Source organism: Diorhabda sublineata, chromosome 6 (assembly GCF_026230105.1).
Source record: "Diorhabda sublineata isolate icDioSubl1.1 chromosome 6, icDioSubl1.1, whole genome shotgun sequence".
Lineage (NCBI taxonomy): Eukaryota > Metazoa > Arthropoda > Insecta > Coleoptera > Chrysomelidae > Diorhabda > Diorhabda sublineata.
The window spans coordinates 7,906,151-7,930,091 of record NC_079479.1 but is presented as its reverse complement, the minus strand read 5'-3'; the positions used below and the strand labels follow the sequence as shown (position 1 = coordinate 7,930,091).

Here is a 23,941-nt window from a genome sequence, read left to right as displayed (position 1 = left end):
AAAGTTCCTATTGTCTACCTTGTATCGAATGTTGGGGTGTCATATGATTCTTTATGGTGAATACTTATCAAGGCATTGGAAAAATTTAGTGAGACAAAACTAGACACTATAGGCGTAGTATGTGATTTATCAGCTACCAATCAGAAACTCATAAAGTATTTGGGGGTTAACAAAAGCTAACCTTATTTTTTTCATAATGAGAAAAAATATTATGCTATTTTTTATGCTCCCCATCTGTTGAAATGCGTTAGAAACAATTTCTTGAACAATAGTTTCATATTTAATGGGCAGTTCATATGTTTTTCTGACATTCGAAAAGTTTATGATCTTGATAAAAGGAGCAAAACAGGAAAGGCCTTATTGAAACTGACTGATAAGCACATCAATCCGAATTCTTTCGAAAAAATGAAGGTTAAATTAGCTGCCCAATTATTGAGTCACAGTGTTTATTCTGCCATAATGACATCTTTGGAAACTGGTGAACTTATTTCAAGTACAGCTAAAATGTTGGTTTGTTAATCCTATAAAATTTATTTGAGCACAGATAAAGAGTTACTTTGTGTAACACAATATAAAATTCAAAATTGTAAAATGCAGCATTTGTTTCGTTCTGTGAAAAATGTTACGCTATTTGCATTAGCAAATGGTACAAATCACAATAAAAAAAACGTCGTTAGACTCATAATAGAAGAAACAATAGGAACAGTTTCTTGTCAACAGAAGCATATTAAATAGTTTTAACAGGGTACTTTGAATTATTACCAATAAAAAATTGAATATAATTAAATATTGAACGAAACAAATGACACAGATGCGAAATTTCCATATTTTATTTTGTTTTCGGCGACTGATAACGACAGTGACACATTAACTACAAACTTTGTCTTCAAAAAGTTGCCCATGAGAATATGGCCATAGACTTCTATTCGCAGTAGGTATCCTAGAACAGAACTCCTTACCAGTCTTGGCGAGTTCTTTAAATGTGTTTATACATGATAATCTTCTTTGCTATAGGTCCAAGCTCTGCTTTTGGCATTAATAATTCTATATTACTCTAGCATATCTTTAATTTACAATATCTCTACAATTAAATTTACAATCACAGTTCAATATGGCTAGTAGATGATTGGAAAACGTAAGGTTGTTGTAGATCTTCTGGTAACGTCACATTCGAATTATATTCGCTCGCTAATTGCCAATATCTTCTTCTTAAATGATAAGCACTCAGCTTTGGCTGTCTATTTCTGGTGAAAATACCTTTTTTATTACCACCAACTCTGGTGTAAGCTAAAAAAAGAAAAAAATTTGAAAATGGCCGTCTGCTTTACTGAAAATAGTATTGATAATTTTGGTTTGCAATTTTGAAAAGTTTAAGACTATAAATCTTGAAACATAAGTATGATTTGACAACAAAATAACAAGTACCTATATGCGTATTGATAACATTTCATGAAATGAAGATGAATATCGAGATTAATTATCTACTCATTATTATTATTATTATTTAATATCCCATATGCTTGTCATATTGACTAAAAATAATTTCAGAAACAAATGACCTTCAAAGATGATAATTCTAGTTCACTATTCCCGAGCTGTTCTACATTTTCTAATATTTTCGCATCTCTTTCTCTCTAAAAACGTTTCTATTAGCTGTTGGGTCCAAATTTGGTATTTTATCCTTAGGATTGACCAACAATTGTTTTAATACGTTGTTGGATTTATAAACCAATATTAAGCCCACTAAGCTAAATATTCCTTCCAATCCTCTCGTGTAAAGAGGATTGAAAGTCAGACAGTGTAATTATTAGTGTTGGTGTAGTGGTAATGTAAACAGTATATTCAGTATGGATATCGCCAACGGTTCCAGAAATTCCAACTTAGTCGATATCGACTTGTAAAAAATTGTTATATGACTTCCTTCAAACCAGCTCAGACACTATTCCTCTTATTAAAGGGTTAAACCTCTTTATAATTTCCGACATTATTTGCAATTCGATTTATGGTTTAGTTTTTGAAAACAATGGTTATTCCTAATAATAGTATGCGTAGTCACATTTTAGATTTAGTCCACGAAGGTCATTTAAGCGTTGACAGGGAGACACGCGTTATTGTGTTTTGGCCAAATATTAGTGATGATATTAAAAATAAAGTTTAACAGTGTGTTACTTGTCTTAAATTTAAATCAAATAATTCACAAGAACCAATAATTTCTCATGAGATAGTCTTGTTATCATGGAACAAGCTTGGAATAGATTTTTTATATTAAAATAAATTTACATATTTGCTGTTTGAAGATTATGTTTCACACAATTTCGAAATAATTCTAATTCGTTCTACCAACGCTAGTGAAGTCATCACAAGTCTCAAATCCATAGTTGCTCGTCATGGAACGTCCGCCGTTTAGTAGAAGGCATTTCAAGAGTTTTATGCAGTCATGGGACATTAGTCAAATTATTCAACTCAAATTATCCTAGTAGTAATGGTCTTGTTGAAAGAATGTTGCCACAGTGAAAAATGTACTTAACAAAGCTTATATTATGCTGTTCTCCTTTACAATTGCTCATGTCACGAGAATGAAGAATGAAATTACCTAACCTAACGAACCAATCTCTGAGTCAGTTTTGGAACCAGAAATCATTGACTTTGTCAAATATTTGAATGTCCAAAAGGAAAAAGTGAGTAAAATGAAAGATTATCATGATAACATGTCATTTCTTAACATAGCTGTTAGTGATAATGTTCTTTATAAAAAGACTACTAATTCAATTCTTCTTCTTCAGTTATTAAAGTAGGCCCTTTTCCAAGATCTTTTGTTGTCCGAACACCTGAAGGCATAGAGACTTAGATTTTAGAGTATCAAATAAGCACAAAGCTCAATCTCGAGGCAACTAAGAACACGAAGTCTAAAAATAGAAGAAGATCAAGAAGTCAACTTTCTTATCTCTCCTTCGAGTTCATTTTGATAATTATTTTAGGCTAATGAAAGAAGCAAATTTGTACAAACGATTTAAATATTAGTTGGTGCAAAAATTAGAAAATAATTTTCTAACTGGACTTGATATCACAATAAGTCACTACGTAAAGTTCCGATTACATGATAGTCATGTGTTGTTCAAAATGAACTGTTGCATGTTGTTTCTCAGTCTTCAATTGTATCTAAAGATGTAGCCCAGCATGTTATTTTATAAAACCATTCGAATACAGGTTGATCAAAAAGTGCTAAAAAATAGAAGTTGGCAAAAAAAAACAAACACAAAAATAAAACCACAAGTTTTTTTTGGTGGATTTTGGAAATGAACCAACCAAAAATTATTTGTTTATAATATGACAAAGTAATATAGACATAATGTTATTCATATTCTACTATACTATTGCATATTTGAGCCTATTGAACTACCGACGAAAAATTATTATAATAGGCACATTATGCAAAAAAAACTGACAAAGCTGCAAATATTTACAATCATGATATAAACTTCACTTTGGCTTCTACTTTACTTACTCTGTGCAGTTTTAAAGTCGGCAAAATTCCAGAGGAATTCTCCAATAAAAAAACTCTGCTTTCTCAAATAGTCGAACGCTTTAAAATGCTCGGACATTAACTTCACCTGATATTCTTCTGACCATATAAAAGTGGGCAACTGAAATAACATCAAAATTACAATTTCCTTTGATCAATTTAACTGCTTCTACTTCCGATGATAGAACGGGAAACTATATCATTTCAGAGTAATGTTTGTTGTTATTAAAAAAAGGGTCTCACTATATCAACATTCATTTTAAAAAACCCCAAGTAAATTTTGTTTCTAATTATTCAAAATTATTTAATATCATATTAATAATTCATCCTGGAGTATAATAAATGCTTTTATTATTGAATTATCCCCGACACAGCCCCTTGTATATATAACTACGATTTTTCCTTCAATTGGATAGCTCGGGGCAATATGGGACATAAGCCACAATTTGTGGCATTTACGTAGCAACCAAATATTACATATATCAGATTATATCTGGTAAGATACCAACGCATCGGATCTAGATGACGTGATTTTGGTGTTTCAAGTTTACTGCCCATGTGACTGGCTACCAGGGTGGATAAAACAGAAAAAAATAAAAATATCATTATGGCACTGTCTAAAACAAAATATTCCGTTAAAATAGTCTTCCGTTCGTATCTATGGGTAAGGGTTGAACTTTAGAATCTATCAGGCACAAAAAATTTCAAGGTAGCTTTCTGCATTATACGAAGTCTAAAGACGAATATAAACTGTACACCAACATCTCAAGTCGAAGAAAGCTCTAGCAGAAACAAAGGTGAACTCAACAACATTCAAGGTTCAGCTTGAATATTCATGCTAGCGGAAGAGAATATTGACTCTTCAGAAATCGATGTTATGTGGTTTAAAAGAATAACTCGAAAAACAACAAAATTCTTCTGTTTTTTTTTATATAGACCTCCAAGCAATACTACTGTCGATAAAATCGATTACCTGCAATCAAACTGCATCCAAACATAGATATTGTTATCGCTGGTGACTTTAATAGTCATCACGTTAGCTAGTTGAATTTTTTCAAAAAAACTTACGGTTCGGGGCGGGAGCCTGTAGATTTTGTCAACAATCACGGACTAACTCAACATGAGATCACATCAGATCACAAACTACTTACAGCAACGTATGAATTGAAAATTCAAACTCAAGATCCACCTGAAGTTCCCATGTAAAGTTTGGCATTATGGATCGGCCAAATGGAAGCATCTGAAGGATTTCGGAAGTAATCTTAGTAGGTTTAGTAGGTATGGAAGCCTATATTCCCTACTCCTTCAAGGGATTTGCAGACAACAATCCATGGTTTGTTAAAAACTTTACTAGAGCAGTCAAAAACAAAAATGCTGCTTATCGCAAATGATATCTTAGTGCTGAAAATCGGTAAAACTTTGTTGTCCGGGGAAATAGCTGCAAGCAGTCCATAGATACGATAGAAGATAGAACGATATAATGAGAGAGTGAAAAACAAACTTCTCAATTACCCAAATGGATCAACATCTCTCTGGTCTGTAATAAAAGCGATCAGCGAAGGCTTTTGTAAGTCAAAAATTCCACGGTTGACTGGAGAATATGGGTCAATCGCAATGACCGCAAAATAGATTATTTATTGGGTCGCATGTTTGCTTGTTGGTACATCGATGCCAGAAATAGAATAGACTACATTTATAAAGCGACTGGCCCCGATGAAATACCACAAATCATATTGAAGAAATACGCAACTGAACTAAAAAATCAACTATGCAAACTCTTTTTATTCCATAATATAAAAGAAGTGTCTGCAGATTAGAAAATTTCTCAGCTGCTTTAGACCCAGACATTGTGAGTCATGGAGAAAGTTATTAACCAGCAAATGTCTCTTATAACATTTATTTACTGGCTTAGAAGCTTTCTCAAAGACCGATTTTTCAAGGTCACTGTCGATGGACACACTCAAAACGGTTTAAGGTCAACGCTGGCACTCCCCAGGGACGCATCATGTCACCTTCTTTCGTTCTGTACATCAACGATATACTAGAGACAACTTCAAACCCCATTTATAGCTTCGCCAACGATGGCACAATGGTGTCGTCGTTCAAATCAGCCGCTCCAATAATCTTGGTTAACATCTAAGGCATCAACAGATCGCCACCATCTATATCGATCCTGAAAACATGTAGGATAGCTGATTGTGAAGGTAATACAGCAAAGAGACAGGCTGCTGTTTTTACAAAAAGGCCGGAACTGCGCTCAAGATTTGATCCTGTCTGGACATAAAATATCTCCATCACCGCAAATTCACTTGTTGGGTGTTGAGGTTGAGAACAACGTGTCCTGGCATAATTATTTGAAGCTTGGCTTCCAAACATACTCTGAGAATGCTCGACTCAATACAGAAAAAAGCAAATCGACTTGTAGACGATCCAGAGTTGACCAGAAACTTGGGACATTTTGCAGAATAGAAGAAAGGTCACTGATCTGATCTATGCTACCATGGCAAGTACTCTTCCGAACTGTCCAGCATAACCCAACCTAGAGCACTTTTTGTAAGACCTACTCGACAGGCAGACGTGACACATAAACATATGATTTATTAAGGGATAAATATTACCTTTTAAGTGAAACTGGTTCATTTTAGCCAAAACAGAGAAAGGTAAAGTTATGTTACTCAAACCTGTTTCGTTGAAATTTTTATTCGCGGTAGATCTTTTAAAGATTATTTTGTGCAAAAATTAACCAAATCAGCGACTTATTGTGAAATATTGTGGAAGGTGTATTTGGTATGTACGTTATTTCGATATTAGTATTTTGAAAGTTTGAAGTATATTGAGAGATTAACAGCTTTATTTCGCAATGAGCCTTTTCTCTTCATTGTGGTTTATTCTTTTTGGAAGATTCAACAAGGTCAAACTATTAAAAAGAATGAGATAACAGAAAATAGATTTCCTCTAGACAATAGCATAAAAGAAAAATATAAGAGGTCCCATTGTGTCTACCGAAAATCCAACATTTAGCAGATGGGGAAAAGTAAACTTTGAGACTAGATTTAAAACCAAAGCAATAGCACGTAGAAATTTAAGATGTTAACTCTGTTTGGGACTTGGAAACATACGATAAGCAAAATATTTATGTATTTTCAGCAATCAAAGCACAAAAGAAACGGAGAAGTTGCAAGAGAAAACTTAGTTGTGACTAACTGATACGAAATCAACAAATAATTTCAAAATATAATACCCCTCTTCCATTTAATAACAAAAAAAAAGGACATAAAAAAACTTTTCCTTCGTATACCACCAAAAATTTTATAAGCACACCCTTAGTGATGGTTCTACTAAAATTTTTAATGTGTAGAAACGATACTGAAATTTCAGTTAACGGTTGTATGTCTGCTGTAAAGGCAGTTTTTTGACTACCCGTTTTATTATTTCTCACTTTTCAACCAGTAACCCTTTCATTCTTGGCGTAAAGTACTAATCAGAGTATGCATGATGCATATGGCATATGAACTGTATTTAACTGGGTATTGTTTTATTAGTATAAATACTAATACTTTTGTGATTAATCTGAAGGTTCAGCAGAGCTCACAGTATGCTCTACTACTTGGTATGATACTGGCAGTCTACTGAATAAACAATGTACCTAGAGAAACTGCTACTTATAAAACTAGTGGATGCAAATAAACTCACAGGATATTGCTTAGGAACAGCTTCAGCTACATTGCTGGTTTATGCCGATGTTTTAAATACTTAAAAATCTGAAAAAATGTATACTTCTGTTTTTTAAAAAATAATCTACTCACAAAATGTAAGCCTTCTAGAGTATCTGCACCGTATTCTTGCATAATAACTGGTTTTTGGAATCTATCGTGCCAAGCCTGAGCTTCTTTTATCACATAGTAAGTAATCACGTCCAAGTCACCTTCGTAATGGTACCAACCGTTGTATCTGTTGAAACTTATAATATCCACATAACGTGACTAGAAAAGAAATCTTTATTACTCCCTATCAAGTTTATAACATTTCATTAAAAAAATTAAAAAATAATTGCTTTAATAAAATTTTGATCTCTAACCAGAAAAATTTATATCTAAAATCTCAAAACTGGTTGATGTAATAGGATCCCAGTGGTAGGAAAAGATGCGACAGGCCTACACCAAATTATTAAAAGGGATGGGAGATCAGGATACAGAGTGGGAGTTATAACTGGTAGGAAAAGACAGGAACAAAAAAGTTGTGACGGGAAATAAGCGACAAGGTGTAGACTGATCCACCCCAACAAGAGGATCTATAAAGCATGTTTGCAGCGCAGCCCCATTAGGGGTGTTAAGCTATTATAACAATGGTTGTAATAATTTTTCAATATATTTATAAAATTTGGAGGACTATATTTAAACCTATATTTTTAAACGAAATATATTAGTTTAGCTAATTTTCCAATGTCATATCATACACAATTTTTGTTTTGCAATAATTCATTCAATTCTACACAAAGTAAATTAGAAACTAAGGTATGTTCATAATCAAAGAGATATTTCTGTTAAACGAACCAGATTATCTGAATTTTGAGAAGACGTTTAATAAAATCTGTCATAATACGCTTCTCAACAAATTAGAACACCGAAGTGTTTGGATTAACCTAGGAATAATTTTTAGAAAGTCGAACCTATGAAATCCAAGTCAATGGTATATTAAAAATTGACATAATATATAAAGCGGTGTGACCCAGTGTTTGGTTCAAAATAATTTTCTTTCCAGATGACACAAAATTTTATACCGATCCTATGAATAATCATTGCGCCAGTTCCCTAAAACATTTATTAGGCTTTACAAATTATCCATCCAGGAAGTGATATCGACCGTATTAGTCCATCTGTCTGTAGCAGCGATATATCCTCACAGGAAGCGTGTAGTGAGCTTGGGTTTTTACATTTGATCTCTGAGTAGCTGTAGATGTGCGGAAACGAAATAAATTTTGGGCATTAATTAAATTGATCAAAATGTAATTTTTCCCATACAAAATTTCATTTAAACTTGTATATAGGTATAGATCAATGCAAAGATTAGTTAAATCACTATAATGTCATACCTTGTGATTTTGATCAAATTCTCTCAACCACTACCGAATTTTGAAATTTTTTAAAAACAACATATAACATCGATTTAGTATCTCCAAGAGAAGCTACAAAATGCATTTTATATTTATGAATCATACTTTCAGATTGCTAACGGTACAAAATGCAAATACACCAGTCTTAGGATTGCGTTTATCGACTACCATCAAAAGGATGAAACAATAACAAGAGATTTGAAAAGGTAAAGCGAGAAATTGCCAATAAGTGATTGCATGTGAAAAGAAATAAAGTTCATTTATATCATCAGCGACCTTGTCCTGTTTCCTCTTTACAGGATCAGATTGTCATCTGACGAGCACGTTATCGCATACGTAAAGGCCTATTTAAGTTAAAAAGGTTAGAGCATCGCGGAAAAAAGTGAATCATGTAAATTATTATAAAGACAGAATAACATAGACACATATCAAGCTAGTATGAAACATGTAAAATAATACTTACCGACTCAACCACACCTGCACTTTGTGATTCAACAATTGTAGTCGGCCTAGAATTATCCAATGTTTTGATGTGCTCTATTATTTGTCTAAAACAATAGAAGAAATACTGTTCACACTTTATACAAAGCAGCGGTAAAAGTACACAACTATTGTTATGATAATACATTCTGCAATAACTTAAATCAAAACAAAAATTTATTTATATAGGTTTGTTCCAATCCATCAAAAAACCGTTCTTGGTACGGTGACGATTCTGTTAGGTATCGTCTCCGGGATGGTCTTTTCAATACTTGGTTGATAGCAAGTACTGTTACCAGAACCGTGCATAGCGGGAGATTGCTCAGAAAATATCATTTAAACTCTTCCAAGAACGGTCCATATTAGCAGGTTGGAATAAGCCTTCATCTAATCCTTCAAGATGTTACATTTAAAAAGCTCTAAGTTGCAATCAAATGGGTATCTCAAAAAAATGTATTATGGTCGAAAGTGTGGGAACAAAAACACAAGTTGAACATGGGAAAGAAAAAGACATCAGGAGTAGTCGCAGAACTTTCATCAATACTGACTTCTTCGTATGGGCATTTGGTAACAGTACTTATTTAACTTGATCTTTCCAATGATATATTATATTATTACCATTATGAAAAATGTTTTCGACTTCCTATGTTTAACATAGTGAAATTAATGCATTAAGCAAATTAAGTTTTCTTATTATTAACATAAATAGGATTAATGACAATTTATAACTTGACACTTGATTTCTTAATAATAGGTATGACCTCCTCTTGCCCTAATAATGCTCTCATACTATTAGGCATAGATTTAATCAAGTTAGCTATTGTTTCTTATGGGATGTTAAGCCACTCTTCTTCTACTGCGACAATAAATTCTGGGATTGGGTTTGGGATAGGAAATCTAGATTGAATCTTCTTTTCAGCTAATTCGATAAATGTTTTCTATCAGATTTAAGTCAGGACTGTATACTTGCTACTTGCTCTATAACCCGAAAACCGACTTCTGCAATGTAATCTTGCATGATTCTGGCAGTGTGCGGCCTTACATTATCATGGATAAAGGTAAATTCGTCTCCAATGTAATCGACGTAAAGTACCACATGAATTGCTAAAATCTCCTCGATATATCTATCAGCCGTTACCTAAGCCGTGAACACGGTCGCCGCTACGAATGAACACAGGGTCGGTTCGTGCTTCTATAGAAACTGCACCCCAGATCATGCAGGAACCTCCTCCGTAAGCACTCCGCTCTCCAAAGCAGCAATCAGCAAATCACTCTCTTAGTCTTCCGTGCACTTTCCTTCTTCGGTCACTACCGTAGGCATATTCTGGTCTCATTTGAGAGATTCCCATAACTCCCACGTCTAATTCAGATGAACCTATGCGAAACACAAGCGTGCTTACCCATAAGTTGGAGTAAGTTTTAGACCAATCGCAGATGTTTTAAGGATCAGGTTATTTTCCTAAAATCTTCGTTGCTTTCCACTGACTAATAGTCAGTGAAAAGTACCTCACGGAGCTGTCTTTGCATTTTAACGACATTAAGGTGAAGATTTCTTGTTGTTGACACAATAAAGCGGTAAAGCTGTAAATCTGCATCTGTCTGTTCCAGGTTACCTATGAAAGGATCCCGTCCATTTTCGATTGAAGCAATAACTTGGGCGGCTTTTTGTGATGTAGTTTGCTTTAAACTAACACACTTGAATACTATCGAGAATATAAACAGTTACTACGTATATAAACGATAAACTTTGCTGATAAATTCATACACACAGTAAACCATGTTAAATTGTCTTTAAAACAGCATATTATTAACCAAGACGAAGCAATTCAAAGTGAAAAACTTGATACAACAGATGAAAGCATTTAATCCAAACATTGATCGAGAAATTCAGAACACTTGTCGAGACTCATAATATAGCGATAGAAAAATCGAATTGCACATGAGATGAATATTGACAAGCTCATTAAAAGACACTTTTTTCCACTTAATAATAAGGGAAGATAAATTTTTCGGTAAATTGAATAGGGTAGTTTTGGAGAATAATTGGTATTTATCGCACAATATTTTGTTTCATATTGCATTATGTACAATTAAATGGATTCAGTTGAACCGAATAATAATAAGAACACTTTTTTGTACTAAGGAAAATTGAAAAAATTGGACGTATTAATTTTCACTTGCCCTCCAAAATTACTCTGTAATCGTTTACAGTATATCTGCAATCGAAACCGTTTATATCATGTTTGGAATACTCAAGTTCACAATTCATGCCTTTTAGGATATTATTTCTTAATATATTTTAGCTTTAGAAATGTACATAATGCTGGATTCCCTCCTATGATTTATAATAATAATTAATTGTATCAGTAGAGGAAAGAACAGAGATTAAGTAACGGTTTTTCTAGTTAAATTATCACTCACTTAAAATAATTTTTTGCCGCTGGTTGTGCAGTCCTTGGCTCATTGGCAGCACTCCAAATAATAACACTCGGGCGATTTTTGTCTCTTTTAATTAATTCTGTTAAAGAAATTTTATGTTTGGCTAATAATGTATCTGTAAATATTCTAAAAAAAAAAATATTTATTTATTTTTTATGCAAATTAACAGAATGAGAAATATAAATGTTTAGGATACACAAAAGTTATGTAAATCGCTGAAACTTGTTTTAGGAGAAATACATATATCAATAAAATGAATAGAGAATATTAAAAAATGAAAATCATGCCTATTAAATATTTTGCATTGAACCTTCTGACAATCGGTATATGTAACGAGGTTTAGTATTTGTGTTATTTGTGATACCCAAAGACACAGGAGAACTTTACGTCCAAAATTTGGAATATTTAAAGAAGTAACTGAACAGAGATATATTTTTCCCATAATTGACCGTACTAAAATGTAAGCGGTTACCTAGTTAATCCGAATGGTTCTCTTTCCAAAATATTTATTTCTCTCTCTATTTTAATACTCTCACACAAACCTCTGAATCTCCCCAAAAGTAAGAAGACCCTTACCATCATAGCCGTTGCAATGGGTTTTTCGTAAGTAATAAAATATTATTATTGCTTTTTAATATATGCAGTTATTTTTATTTAATTGTTTACGAATACGAGTATATGTAAGTATGAAAAATAAACATACAAAATATACTAAACTACACATTACTATACTATATACAACAGGCTACAAATATTTTCTGTAACATATATGTATATAGGTATGTACATATTTGCAATATATGTATTTTATTCCGAGGAACTAGTGGATGAAATCTATAATTTAATCATGAACGGTTCTACAGTTTGATCAAAAATGTTGTCTAATTCCCACATTTTTTCTTCCTCTTTGATAACATGCTGAATGCATTTTTACCAGTTTTCAGCGACGAGATGCAATTAAACAGATGGTGTACGAACATCTTAATTCTAAATACGCATCATATTTTTATAATGGCATAGGAGCTTGAGTTAGATGTAAATGGAAGTATATGAAAACAAAGGTGAAATATATTGAGAAGTAAGCACAGCTTTTTTCATTTATCACTTTTCTTTCTATCCTAGGTGGAGAATTCATGGATCGCACTAGTAAATACTGATATTCTATCGATTTCTTGTATAAATTAATTTTAAAAACAATTTAAAAATGATTCCCAGCGCATTAAATATTACTGATATGTATTTTCAAAAGGAACGAAAAGAGTTTTGTAATTTGGTAGCCATATTATTTTTCAATTGAACATTTGAAAATATGATAATGTGTGTACTAAATATATAAGTTAAAATCTTAATAAAGAATTTCAACCATTGTTTCAAAGTAAAACTAAAATATCCTTTGAAATATAACTCACTCGGTATTGACACTAGGACATTCATCTATGATCATGATCCCTAGTTCATCAGCAACATCCATTATCTCTTCTGCATAAGGATAATGGGAAGTCCTGTATACATTAGCTCCAACCCATTTAATTAGATTATGATCTCTTATAACTAATGGAAGATCTAATCCTTTGCCACGAATATCAGAATCCTCATGTCTTCCAAAACCATGTAGATATAATGGTTTGTTGTTAATCAATAAAGATGTATTGGTCCAAGTTAGTGTTCTAATCCCTATTGTGATGGGATAATGATCTATTAACTTGGAATTTTCGTCAAATATTTCTATCTAAAACATACGGTCGAAACATAAATAAATGAAACAAGCAACCTTTGACATATTCTAGCTGAAAGTATTTTAAAAACGTTGCAACTAAAATAAATAGATCTAAATTTTCTTCGTTAAAAGACGACAAATTATATGATGGACGAAATAAAAAAAGAACAGATCTAAGATATGAGAAACACTTTTTCAAAGAAAGAGGATTGGGGACGTTCAGATATACAACAGGCACATATGGAAGATAGATGAACAACATAATTAGTCATTTATAAAACTGCTACATATATAGATAGATAGCGTTTTATGGGAACCTCAATTATTCACGTTTGGTGGCGACTTTATACTATAACTTTTCTAGAAAGTTATACCAAAGGTTGACATGATTACGAATGTTGTAATCTGTTTGATACCATTTTTATCATGAGACAATTATTGCTATCACTCACCTGAAACGTATACTGATATCCAGGGTTACTGTCCATCAAATATGGCCACCATAATATCGGATTGTCAACTTTTATCACCCCATTAGCGTTAAGGTCTTGACTAGATGCTACTTGTTTCTTATTTTTATCCAAAACAGTAACGCGACAACTTTGTGATGAGTTGCCTAGAATGCTGATATTGTATTCCAACAATGCTATAAAAAATGTTTTTATTACAATCTTTAATATAAAAATTATCTTCATCTATGGTTGAGTTATAATGTATCATATACTCGTATTTTTAGCCTTGATAAAGATCAAATAAAAGATCGAAACGTTGAAATTTTAAAAAAAACTCTTGCACAATTTTGTTTTCAGTCCTCAACCCGAAACACCATTCGAAATTAGAAAAATTAATCAAAAAATTAATATTTACTGGGTTTAGAATTCCTTAATCATAAAACTGATAATGATGGAGACAACTTCCTTCATAAGCTATGGGAAAACTTGTAAGACTTTGGGGTATGAAATAACTCATTGATCAAGTTATTTTATAGATATTCAGTCTACCAAAAACAATGAAATTGCAAGTCAATCTGAGTAAACGTACTTACCCTACCGATATTTGTCTCTAGGTTTTTTATATTGATAGAAATAGAGAAAGAAACGTGTTGTCTAAATGTTAGAAATAAGGTCATTTTTAAGTGGGAGATGGTATATTTAAAGAGCCCTGATACAGGCAAAAATTTTCCTCTGCATTCCTTGGATTAAAGTGATTTTTGGAATGGTGACTTTTCATATGACACTCGCTTGATGCGTGCGCGTCTCCCTGCTATAGCGTAGGATAGAAGTTAAGAGATTAGTTAAAGAACAAAAACAGAAGCCAAGGTGAGAATTTGGAGGGAAGATGACTAACGCCTACAAGGAAAATCAAAATGTATTCTTTGGTTTCATAGCATAATAAGAACTCACTCATCAACAACAACAAGATAAAAAAGGGGATATAATAACAAACGAAGATGATATCATGGAAAGGTGAAGACAGTTCTTTGAGAAGTAATGGAAAAGAATGAGACAAAAAAATGACCACAGGACAAGTAGGATTAACATAAACACAAACAAAAAAATATGAAATAAGTTCAAAAGAAATACAACAGGTAATACAGAAACTGAAGCTAGAGAAGGTGCCAGGAGTAGACCAAACAGACAGACATGATCCAAAGACAAACAGAAAAAAAATAAAGACACTAAAAATAATACTGAAGAAAATATAAGAAACAGGAGAAGCGCCAAAAGATTGGAAAATGGGTATAATTGGAGCAATATACAAGAATCTGTAACAATTATAGAGGAATCACATTACGAAATACAGTCAGCAAGATATATAAGAGAATAATAGAAAAAAGACTGGGAGACGATCTAGAAAGAACCAAAGAAGACTCACAACAAGGATTTAGAACAAAACATAATCACACAAATAACTGAAAAAGAAATAAAAGGAGAACGAGAGATACACCTTTGTTTTATAGATATTGAAAAAGCATTCGAGAGAGTATTTAGGGATGACATATGGGAACGCCTAGAAAACATAGGTATAGAAGAAAAACTAGTGAACAGAGTGAAGGCTTTATACAAACAGACGAAAAACTATGTCAGAGTTGGCAATATTATATGCAGATGACATGATAATAATGGCAGAAGATGAGAAAACCCTGAACTCTAACTGAAAATTATACAATGATAATGAATATGAAAATAACGAAAAAAGAACTGGATGTCGACGATAATAAGCTGAATGGAGAAGACACATAGGATAAAATAAGACCAAGTCAAAAGCCTCAAATACCTTGGCACGACACTAACACAAGGTAAACGAAAAAAATTACTAAGAATGATATATGAAGCACGAACAGAAAAAAGAAAGAAAGACCGAGGAGGAAGTGGACAGAAAAAATTAAAATAGCAAGGGAAAATCGAGGAATTAGATAACATAAAATTGAACAACACATAAGATAGAAGAGAATGGAAACTGCTGTGAAAGAAGGAACTGACATAATGACAAAACTCCAACATACTTTATACCAGAAAAAGTATAAATGTTCCAGAATTAGGAAGAGAGAGAGAGAGAGAGAAGAATCAGGGAGGTAGATGGTTGAGATAAGTAGTAAATGATTCTGATACTTATAGTCAGTCAGTAAGATATGAATATATTAGTTTTATTATTGGATATGGTAGGCGGATACTCAGAAGCTTTATAACAAGTTCGGTGTGCCAGATATGATCGTAAGCTTTCTGTATGGTGATAGCATTGTAGCTTAATCGACAAACACAAAATAACGCTCTATTTATAAAGATGTATTTTAATTCCTACAGCTGTCATTTTCAACCATCTAGAAGATATCACAGACAAAGAAAATTAAAGTCAATCTCAATTTGCTGAGCGAAAATTCTCCTTATTGTTATTATATTTTTATCTTATATTATATAGTATAGAAATCAACTAATTTGTCGATGTGACATATGGAATTGTTTAGTACTATCTTCAACATTTGAGTGAAAAACATACCTTCCGTTTCGGTGATAGCGACAGTTGCTACAGTGATGTCGTCGATGTAAATCTTGGGAGTTGTATATAAATAAACGGGTCTATCTATTCCAGCGTAATTAAAAAAGTCGAAGGTGTATGTTTGATCTAGTCGACCACTAAAAAATAATTGTGAAAAAATCAATTATTTTGACATAGAGTATTCATAGAATAATACATAACTTTATTATAAGCCATTATAAGCTTAATAAACAATGAGATAAAATAATCGATATAAAGTAGGTAGTTTATGAGTAATGGCGTTAGACGTAGTTTGTCTTTACAGTTAGTAGTATTCCCTTGCTCAAATGATTGCAAAAACGGATCATAAACTGATTCACATTTGAACAAATTTCATAACTGAATAATATGATCAGAATATTATCGTAATACTTGATACACCTAAACTATTTAAGTTTACGCGATCAGTCTGTGATCTAGTGTAATATTGTCAACTATGTTGTGTTGTCATTCTTTTGCACCGTGAAGGCCATATTGTACACAATCGTGATAAATTAGTATGTTACGATATTTTAGTGCTATTTATTGTCAATACATTCAGTTATTTCGTCTGTAATGTAACATTTTCTAACCGAACTGAAATCTTTGGCCCAATCCTCGTATTATACCCCAGAAACACATATACGAGGATATATAAATATCTAGTTAGCCTAGGCCATTTCGTTGCATAAACAAAATATTGCGTTACCATAGCAACGAACAATAACTTATTAGAGGTGTCAGTGTAAAGTTTGACGTCAAAAAAGTAAACCAGAGTTACGCAATAAATTAAAAGAAAAAAGATGTCATCAAGTACCTGTATTTAAAAGGGTTAAGAAGTAAGCAGCTTTACGAAGATATGCTTAATACCCTTGGTGATCAATGTCCTTCGTATGCGACATGACATGATTTTATCAGACCGTCGAATTGGGCTAAAACGGATATTTGAAGCACTGATTATTTCATACGAACGCGTTCATCATACAGTTGACGTCAATTTGGACATGAAAAAGTTGTTGCAAAATGGATCCCCAAATGTTTCAATGTTGACCAAAAGCGTTCAAGGGTAGAGGCATCGCGTTCGATGTGTGCTCGATTTGAAAACGATGTAGACTTCTTAAACCGAATTGTTACTATGGATGAGATGAGAAACAAAGCCACAATCGATAGAATGGCTATTATCCCTTAAGAAATTGTGAGAACAAGAGTTTTTCTGGTATAGTGTACTTTTATTAGGGTAATTAAACATAAGCATAAGGGTTTTGCAAAAATTAATTGGTTTTTTTGTAAATGTCAGGTCGACAAATGTGAACAACAAGGGTTTAAAAGTAAAATCGATAGTAGGATGATAATAAATTTATTTTACGTGACAAAATTTGATATATTTGCTGACGATCGACAAAGATGGACATTACAATTTTAACAAAAAATTCTAGATCTAGACGAACAAAACTCTTATTTACATCTTTGTGATGATTTGTTCCTCACAGGTCAATGATTTATTCCATCAAAACGAATATCTGGATGAAGTCTCTTCTTGTATGCGAGAGGTATATTTTCCAAACTTGGTTTTTCGTTTTTTAGGTTGTAGTGGTCCACTTTAAACTAATGATTTACTAATAGTGAATTAACGGAGATCCATGACATCTTTCTTTGAGACATTCTTCTGTTTTGCTAACACTTATTACTCCAAGCAACTGTTTCTGATAGCCAATGACACAAAATGGAAAATAACGCGCAAAGTTCATAACGATATAACTCAAGAAGGAGGTCTCTTTTATCCACACCAACGATTGATCAATTCTAGAGCTTCATAACTTCCGATCTACCGACAAAGATACATTTTTTTGGAATTACACAATCTTTTACCTGCAGTAATTTTACTTGCCGACATAACTAGAAATCATATTTACTGCATTATTGTTTTTCCATTGAATTATTGAGTACTGCACCTAAATAAATTTATATTTTATTCAGAGCACTTCATTGTTCTAAACGTCTCACAAATTATTCTCTACCAAATGATTATATTTCAGGTTTCATAAAATGTGGAAAATATATAAGTAGTAAGAAAATCTAGACTCTACCTAATCAGTTCTTCAACTTTTCCTTGAGGTACAGTATCAGATAACAAAGTGTTATCGCATGCCACAGTAACTAAGTTTTCTTTTCCGAATTTGACGACATCAGTTATTTCGGCAACGAAAGGAAGATGACCTATTTCATGACTCATCACTAGTTGTCCGTTTACCCACTAAAAATAATTAAAAATAACAAGATGAAACAATCAGAGATAAAATACAAAAGTCCAAACTAATCGTTTGTTTAGATATTTTCGTGAAACTTTTGCAATTTTATAAAATATATTTTAATCAATAATTATTGATAATTTTTATGCACCAAAAACCAAATTTTTTAGGTCTTTGTCCCTAAAAATTGAGTGTACTTACTACTGACACGTTGTTAGTACGGTATTAATATAACATGGCCCCAAAAAGTAACATTCATTTTATTTTAGTTTTATACTAGAGCTAAATACAGATTTCATTATAGATAGAAAAAAAGTATTGAACGCTTTCACCATTAGTTGATTGATAAGCTTTTATAAATTCACTGGAACAACCTAAATGGACAAATGGGAGGATATAAAAATTAACAACTACTAGTCCTGTCATTGTTCAAGCGAAAATGGAGGACTTAAACTAATTTTTCAGAAAATTGTATCAAAAAATGAGTGATTTGTGATATTAATTTTTCAGGATAAAGTGGTGACAAATCAGATACATTGAGGCAACACCTTATTTTTGTTTTGTTTCAAAATCGGGATACTTTCGAGTCCTCTCTCGAGTCAGCTTTGTATGCAAATTTTAAAAATTATCGGCCTAGTGTGAACGATCTGCACTGACCAACAGTTATTATGTTCTACACTTGAATAATGATCAAAATATACTTAATAATGAATTAATTAATTACTAAGACAAGTAAGTACACCATACGTAATCTCCGTAGGTCGAACAGTAATTGTCGCCTTTTTCAACATCCTGACAAATGACATATTGTATCTAAAACACCCAACTTCATGTCTATAGCACACCACATTTTCTCCCTTCCTAGATAACAAGTCAATATGTCTTTTGTGAATTTTGTCTTCTGCAGTTTGACATAAATATTGGATTTACTGTTCATTTCATTATCTTCCTTAACATCGTTCTGTAGTGCTGTTTCATTGCTAAATGTCAACTGTAATAGTCCAATTTAACATCCTGTTTTTCTTCACACAACATATCTTTTATCTTGCATTAACTGTTTTATGTTGGTCCTGTTTTGCTTCGTAGTAGTCTATTCTTTCTTTAAAAATACACGTTGTAGGTGAGAATTGCATTTTCAAGAGTGCACATAATTGGTCATACGTCTTCTGGTTGGGTTTTGAAGGGGTATCTTTCCTAATAAGTCTAAGAAATGCTGCTACTTTTTTGTCCGGTGCGCCTTCTGTACCACCAGCAATGTCATTTATTAGGAAGAATTCTTCTAGTTGGTCTTGGTAGAGTGTCCAGATGTCGCTTTTAGGATTGAAGCTTTCTATTGCCCCAATTAAATACATAATTTATTTATTCTAGCCTCAATATAGATAAATTTTCACTGTACTTTTACACTGGCTTCTGGGTAATGTTTCCACTGTGATTCGAAGGTACACTTGAATAATGATAAAAATATACTCAATAATGAATTTATTATTAACACAAATAAGTACACCATGCGTTATCTACGTAGGTCAGACAGGAATTGTCGCCTTTTTCATCACCTTGACAAATGATATAGTGTCTTAAACATCCAACCCCATGTCTACAATATACCACATGTAGTGTTGGGAAGAAAAAGTGGAAATTGATAGAATTATAAAAATTGTTTCAACAAAGCCGATGCATTGGAGGATATTTGTTTATAATTAAATACAAACTTAGTGAATAATATTGGAAAGAAAACAAGGAATATTATAAAATAAGAAGAGAATAAGAAAATAAAGAAGTCTGAGGTAGGAAAATGATACACTTAGTTTATTTATGAGCTACCTTTGTTGCATAACTGAAATAGCAATTTGTTCAAGAAATGAATTTTACGCATTCAAAAACATTCGCGTTTTATTTTTCGAAATTGAATGAAGATAAGAGAAAGATATGATCTTCCTTGTGCAAATATCACCTAAAGCACATTAAGTACTTTCATGTTTATATCCAGGGCGACAAAACTGTTTTGACATAATAATTATTGAAATTTAAAAGCATTGCCCGAATGTAACCCAGAGATACAATCTCTGGAATGTAAAACGCACCTCTGGTGGGAACCATTATTAGTCATATAGTAGAAGGACACAAAAGTCTTCCTTATTTTTCTCCTTCATTAACATATCCTCTCGAATTACCAGATTTTTGTCTTATATTAATGTGACTGTGAAGAATCATAATTTTAGCTACTTAAATTCAAGGTTTATTGTATCCTAATAGGGACCCATATCATACATGATTGATTCCCTTGGAAATTTGAGTTCTATTAAGGTATCAAATCACGTACTTTGCTTTTTTCGATGTGACCATACTTATAGAAAATTATAAACTTTCTTACAATAGGATTTTTCAGTATTCAAGTTCAAGTTCACTTCAAAGTAGTTTGGATGTTTTAATACAAAGAATATTGTCAACCATCATTGATTAGCCCGAAAATACATTACAAAAGCTCCGTTATAGGTTATACGATATAGCATAATATTATTTAAGAATTATATCAATAACATACATAACTTTCTGTTTATTTTAAATTAGATGTTCCAATTTTTAAACGTGTAGCAACGCAGTACGAAATCTGTTATTGCCTTCGTCTATGTTATCAATAGATAAATATTACATCCGAGCAAATTATTTTATCTTTTGCATTCGAGGGCGTAATATCCTATAAACTCTAGGCTATCTATTTATTTTTAGAAGAGATAGGAGGGAAAACCTCGAAGCAAAACCTCTAAGAAAATGGTGTTGTCAAGCACAAATTTGATGTAAAAGAAATAAATAAATAAAGCTAATTATTGAAATGAAAACAATAATGTAAATACAGCCATTATATTAAAGCCAAAGGTTATAGAAAGTAATGTTTTTATTAATAACTCATTTTTTTATTATATTTTGATTATATTTCTGGAAGGAAACTGAGATGGACCAAATCACATTCCAAATCATTTTCTTACATATGTTATATAATTTGTAGCCCTTCTCGCATTTAGTGGTGCTGCATATTTGCTTTTGATTGTACTAAATCTCGCATAAGTAAACTATTGTTGACACCCTAATATATTATAACACTCTATGAAGTGTGTCAATTAAAACCAAAAATCAAGTCCTCGCGAGATAAAACTAACCACACGCCTGCATTTTTTCATAAAAACTTCCATTGCAAAATTCAATTGGTTTATAAAGATAAGTGTACGATCAAAAACACACGAGTTACAATAAGCCAAGCGGTTCATAAAAGGATTAATCATTTGAAAACGATCTACGTGGAGAAGTTTGACCGTCGATTAACGATGCGATGTCCGCTGAATTGAATATCAACACAAAAACCGTCAGTAGATGGTGGAAATCGTAGAGGAACGTTCAAAAAGCGAAGATTTTTAAATCACGAATGAAGACCATGTTGATCGTCTTCCTCACTATCCACGACGGCATTTGTCGTCAATATAATCCTGCCGACCACACAGTGTTTGGACAAATCTATGGTAGTATCTTGCAGCGGCCGAAAACTCAAGTTTTCTTTGTGCTAAAGGCTAGATGGAAGGTGGAGGTCCTGTTACACTACGCTGGCACTAGCTACGTCTCTGGTGACGTGGTTGTGATCTAACCAAATTTTAAACAGTAGACTTCCACAGCGCGGAGCAGTCACGGCGCAGGTGGCCAGCTACCGTATAGTTGAGAACAGCCTCTGTGGTTGTGGCTGTTTTTTGTTACTCGAATGGCTCATTTTCGTCGTCAATAGCCATCGTAGTGTAACAGAGCCCTAGTAGCCAAATATCATACATGCTTCCCACCCGACTCCGATCATAAAGTCGGTCGAGTGTCTGAGGAGTAGATTGTAGTTAGTTTGAAGCGGCGTTTTCATTTTCTAGTAGTCTCCAAACCGTCTTACTGAAAAAATGTTATCTTGTCGTCTAGTAAATACGGTAAGACCGCAGATCTTGTTTTCTAAACTGATTTTACCCAAAATCTCCGTTTTCTGGTATAGTCCATTCAAGTTCTACGATTTGATCATCTCTTTCTTCCAAACACAGTGCAATTACAAACTGTTTCAAACATTTTCGTTCAAGCACAATATTGTTAGACTGGCAATATATTTGCGACGAGTTTAACTAAGGATCGAACATCAGCCGGAATATTGTATGATATATGTGCTAAATCTTACCAATACCGCACTGATCCGCTTTCAGGGAGTAGTGCACTCTTTAACACACCGGCTCATTCCGCATTGATTTTGCAAGAGTTGTTTTGCAAAAAAAGGCATTTCATCAATACCACACCCACCCCATAGTCCTGATATTGCCTCTAACGATTTTTTTTATTTCATAACAGGAAATAACACCTAAAAATAGCTCATCATTGGAGCGTGAAGGAGGTCAAAGGAGCCATAACTATGATTATACTCGGATTAACCACAGACGATAACTAATGATACTTCGACTCGTTGGAGCAACATTGAGATCATTGTGATAATAGAATTATGAGTATTTGCTTGTTTTTATTTGTAAATTTCGAAACTCAATTGCTACACCTCGTATAGTTTTCCCGGAAACTTTAATATTTCAAACAAAAAAATTGTACTTACCACTTGCGCAGCATATGATATTGAACCAAATCTTAGCCACACTCGTTCAGATTGCCAACTTGTAGGAACAAAAAAGGATCTATCGTACCATACTAACCCTACGTGATCTCTAATTTTTTTATCAGTCGTTATATCATTATAGCTAGCAGGTACTGGCATTAAATGTAGTTCAAAATAATCAACCTAAAACATAAAACGTTATAAAGACCATCACTAATATAAATAACTTGGCGAAACAATTTTATTCACTCCTATTAATTTATTTATTAATGAATCGATTGATTTTGGGCAATTAATAGTATCTATAAATAACTTTCATTAATAAAAGCAAATTTTCCTAAAAGCAAAACAACGTCCACTATTTCATAAGACACAAAGGTATCAGTAGTCATGGTAAGTGTGAAATTACTCCTTGCTCATAACTACATTCTGTTGGTTTTGAAGACCAAAATAATTGCACTCTATATCCTTGAGATTTTGTCAGCTATATCAAGGTCAAAATGAGGGAGATTCGATGCCCTATAGAATACGCTATAGTTAGCACCAATAAGGAAACTCTCGATAAAAATATCTACATGTTGTATACAATCTGAAGTAGAATCTGAACTTCCAAAAGATTTCCAATAATAAGTACTGGCGGTTAGAAAGGATGATGGGAAATGTACTATTTATTGGAAACAAATACATGATGCCGTAGTTAACAAATGTGGTGAAGACCAGATACCAGATACCAGAAGACCAGACCAGGCTACCTTGTCTCAATCTAAATTTGCCAAAGTTAATGTACTTTAAA

The 23,941-nt window shown here is 32.8% G+C and overlaps 1 protein-coding gene across 2 annotated transcripts in view; it reads right to left on the bottom strand.

Moving 5' to 3' along the window:
• Window positions 1–1,049: 1,049 nt before the first annotated feature.
• LOC130445241 (beta-glucuronidase-like) overlaps window positions 1,050–23,941 on the bottom strand; it is a 43,382-nt gene continuing 20,490 nt past the window's right edge. For both annotated transcript variants that reach the window (XM_056780794.1, XM_056780795.1), the window contains 10 exons: window positions 23,149–23,331; window positions 18,375–18,541; window positions 16,270–16,406; window positions 13,725–13,918; window positions 12,965–13,284; window positions 11,538–11,681; window positions 9,100–9,184; window positions 7,330–7,506; window positions 3,506–3,644; window positions 1,050–1,287 (listed from right to left, as the gene is read on the bottom strand). In XM_056780794.1, coding sequence (XP_056636772.1) covers window positions 1,100–1,287; window positions 3,506–3,644; window positions 7,330–7,506; window positions 9,100–9,184; window positions 11,538–11,681; window positions 12,965–13,284; window positions 13,725–13,918; window positions 16,270–16,406; window positions 18,375–18,541; window positions 23,149–23,331 — 1,734 coding nt within the window. In that variant the 3' untranslated portion in view covers window positions 1,050–1,099. The remainder of the gene's footprint in view (window positions 1,288–3,505; window positions 3,645–7,329; window positions 7,507–9,099; window positions 9,185–11,537; window positions 11,682–12,964; window positions 13,285–13,724; window positions 13,919–16,269; window positions 16,407–18,374; window positions 18,542–23,148; window positions 23,332–23,941) is intronic.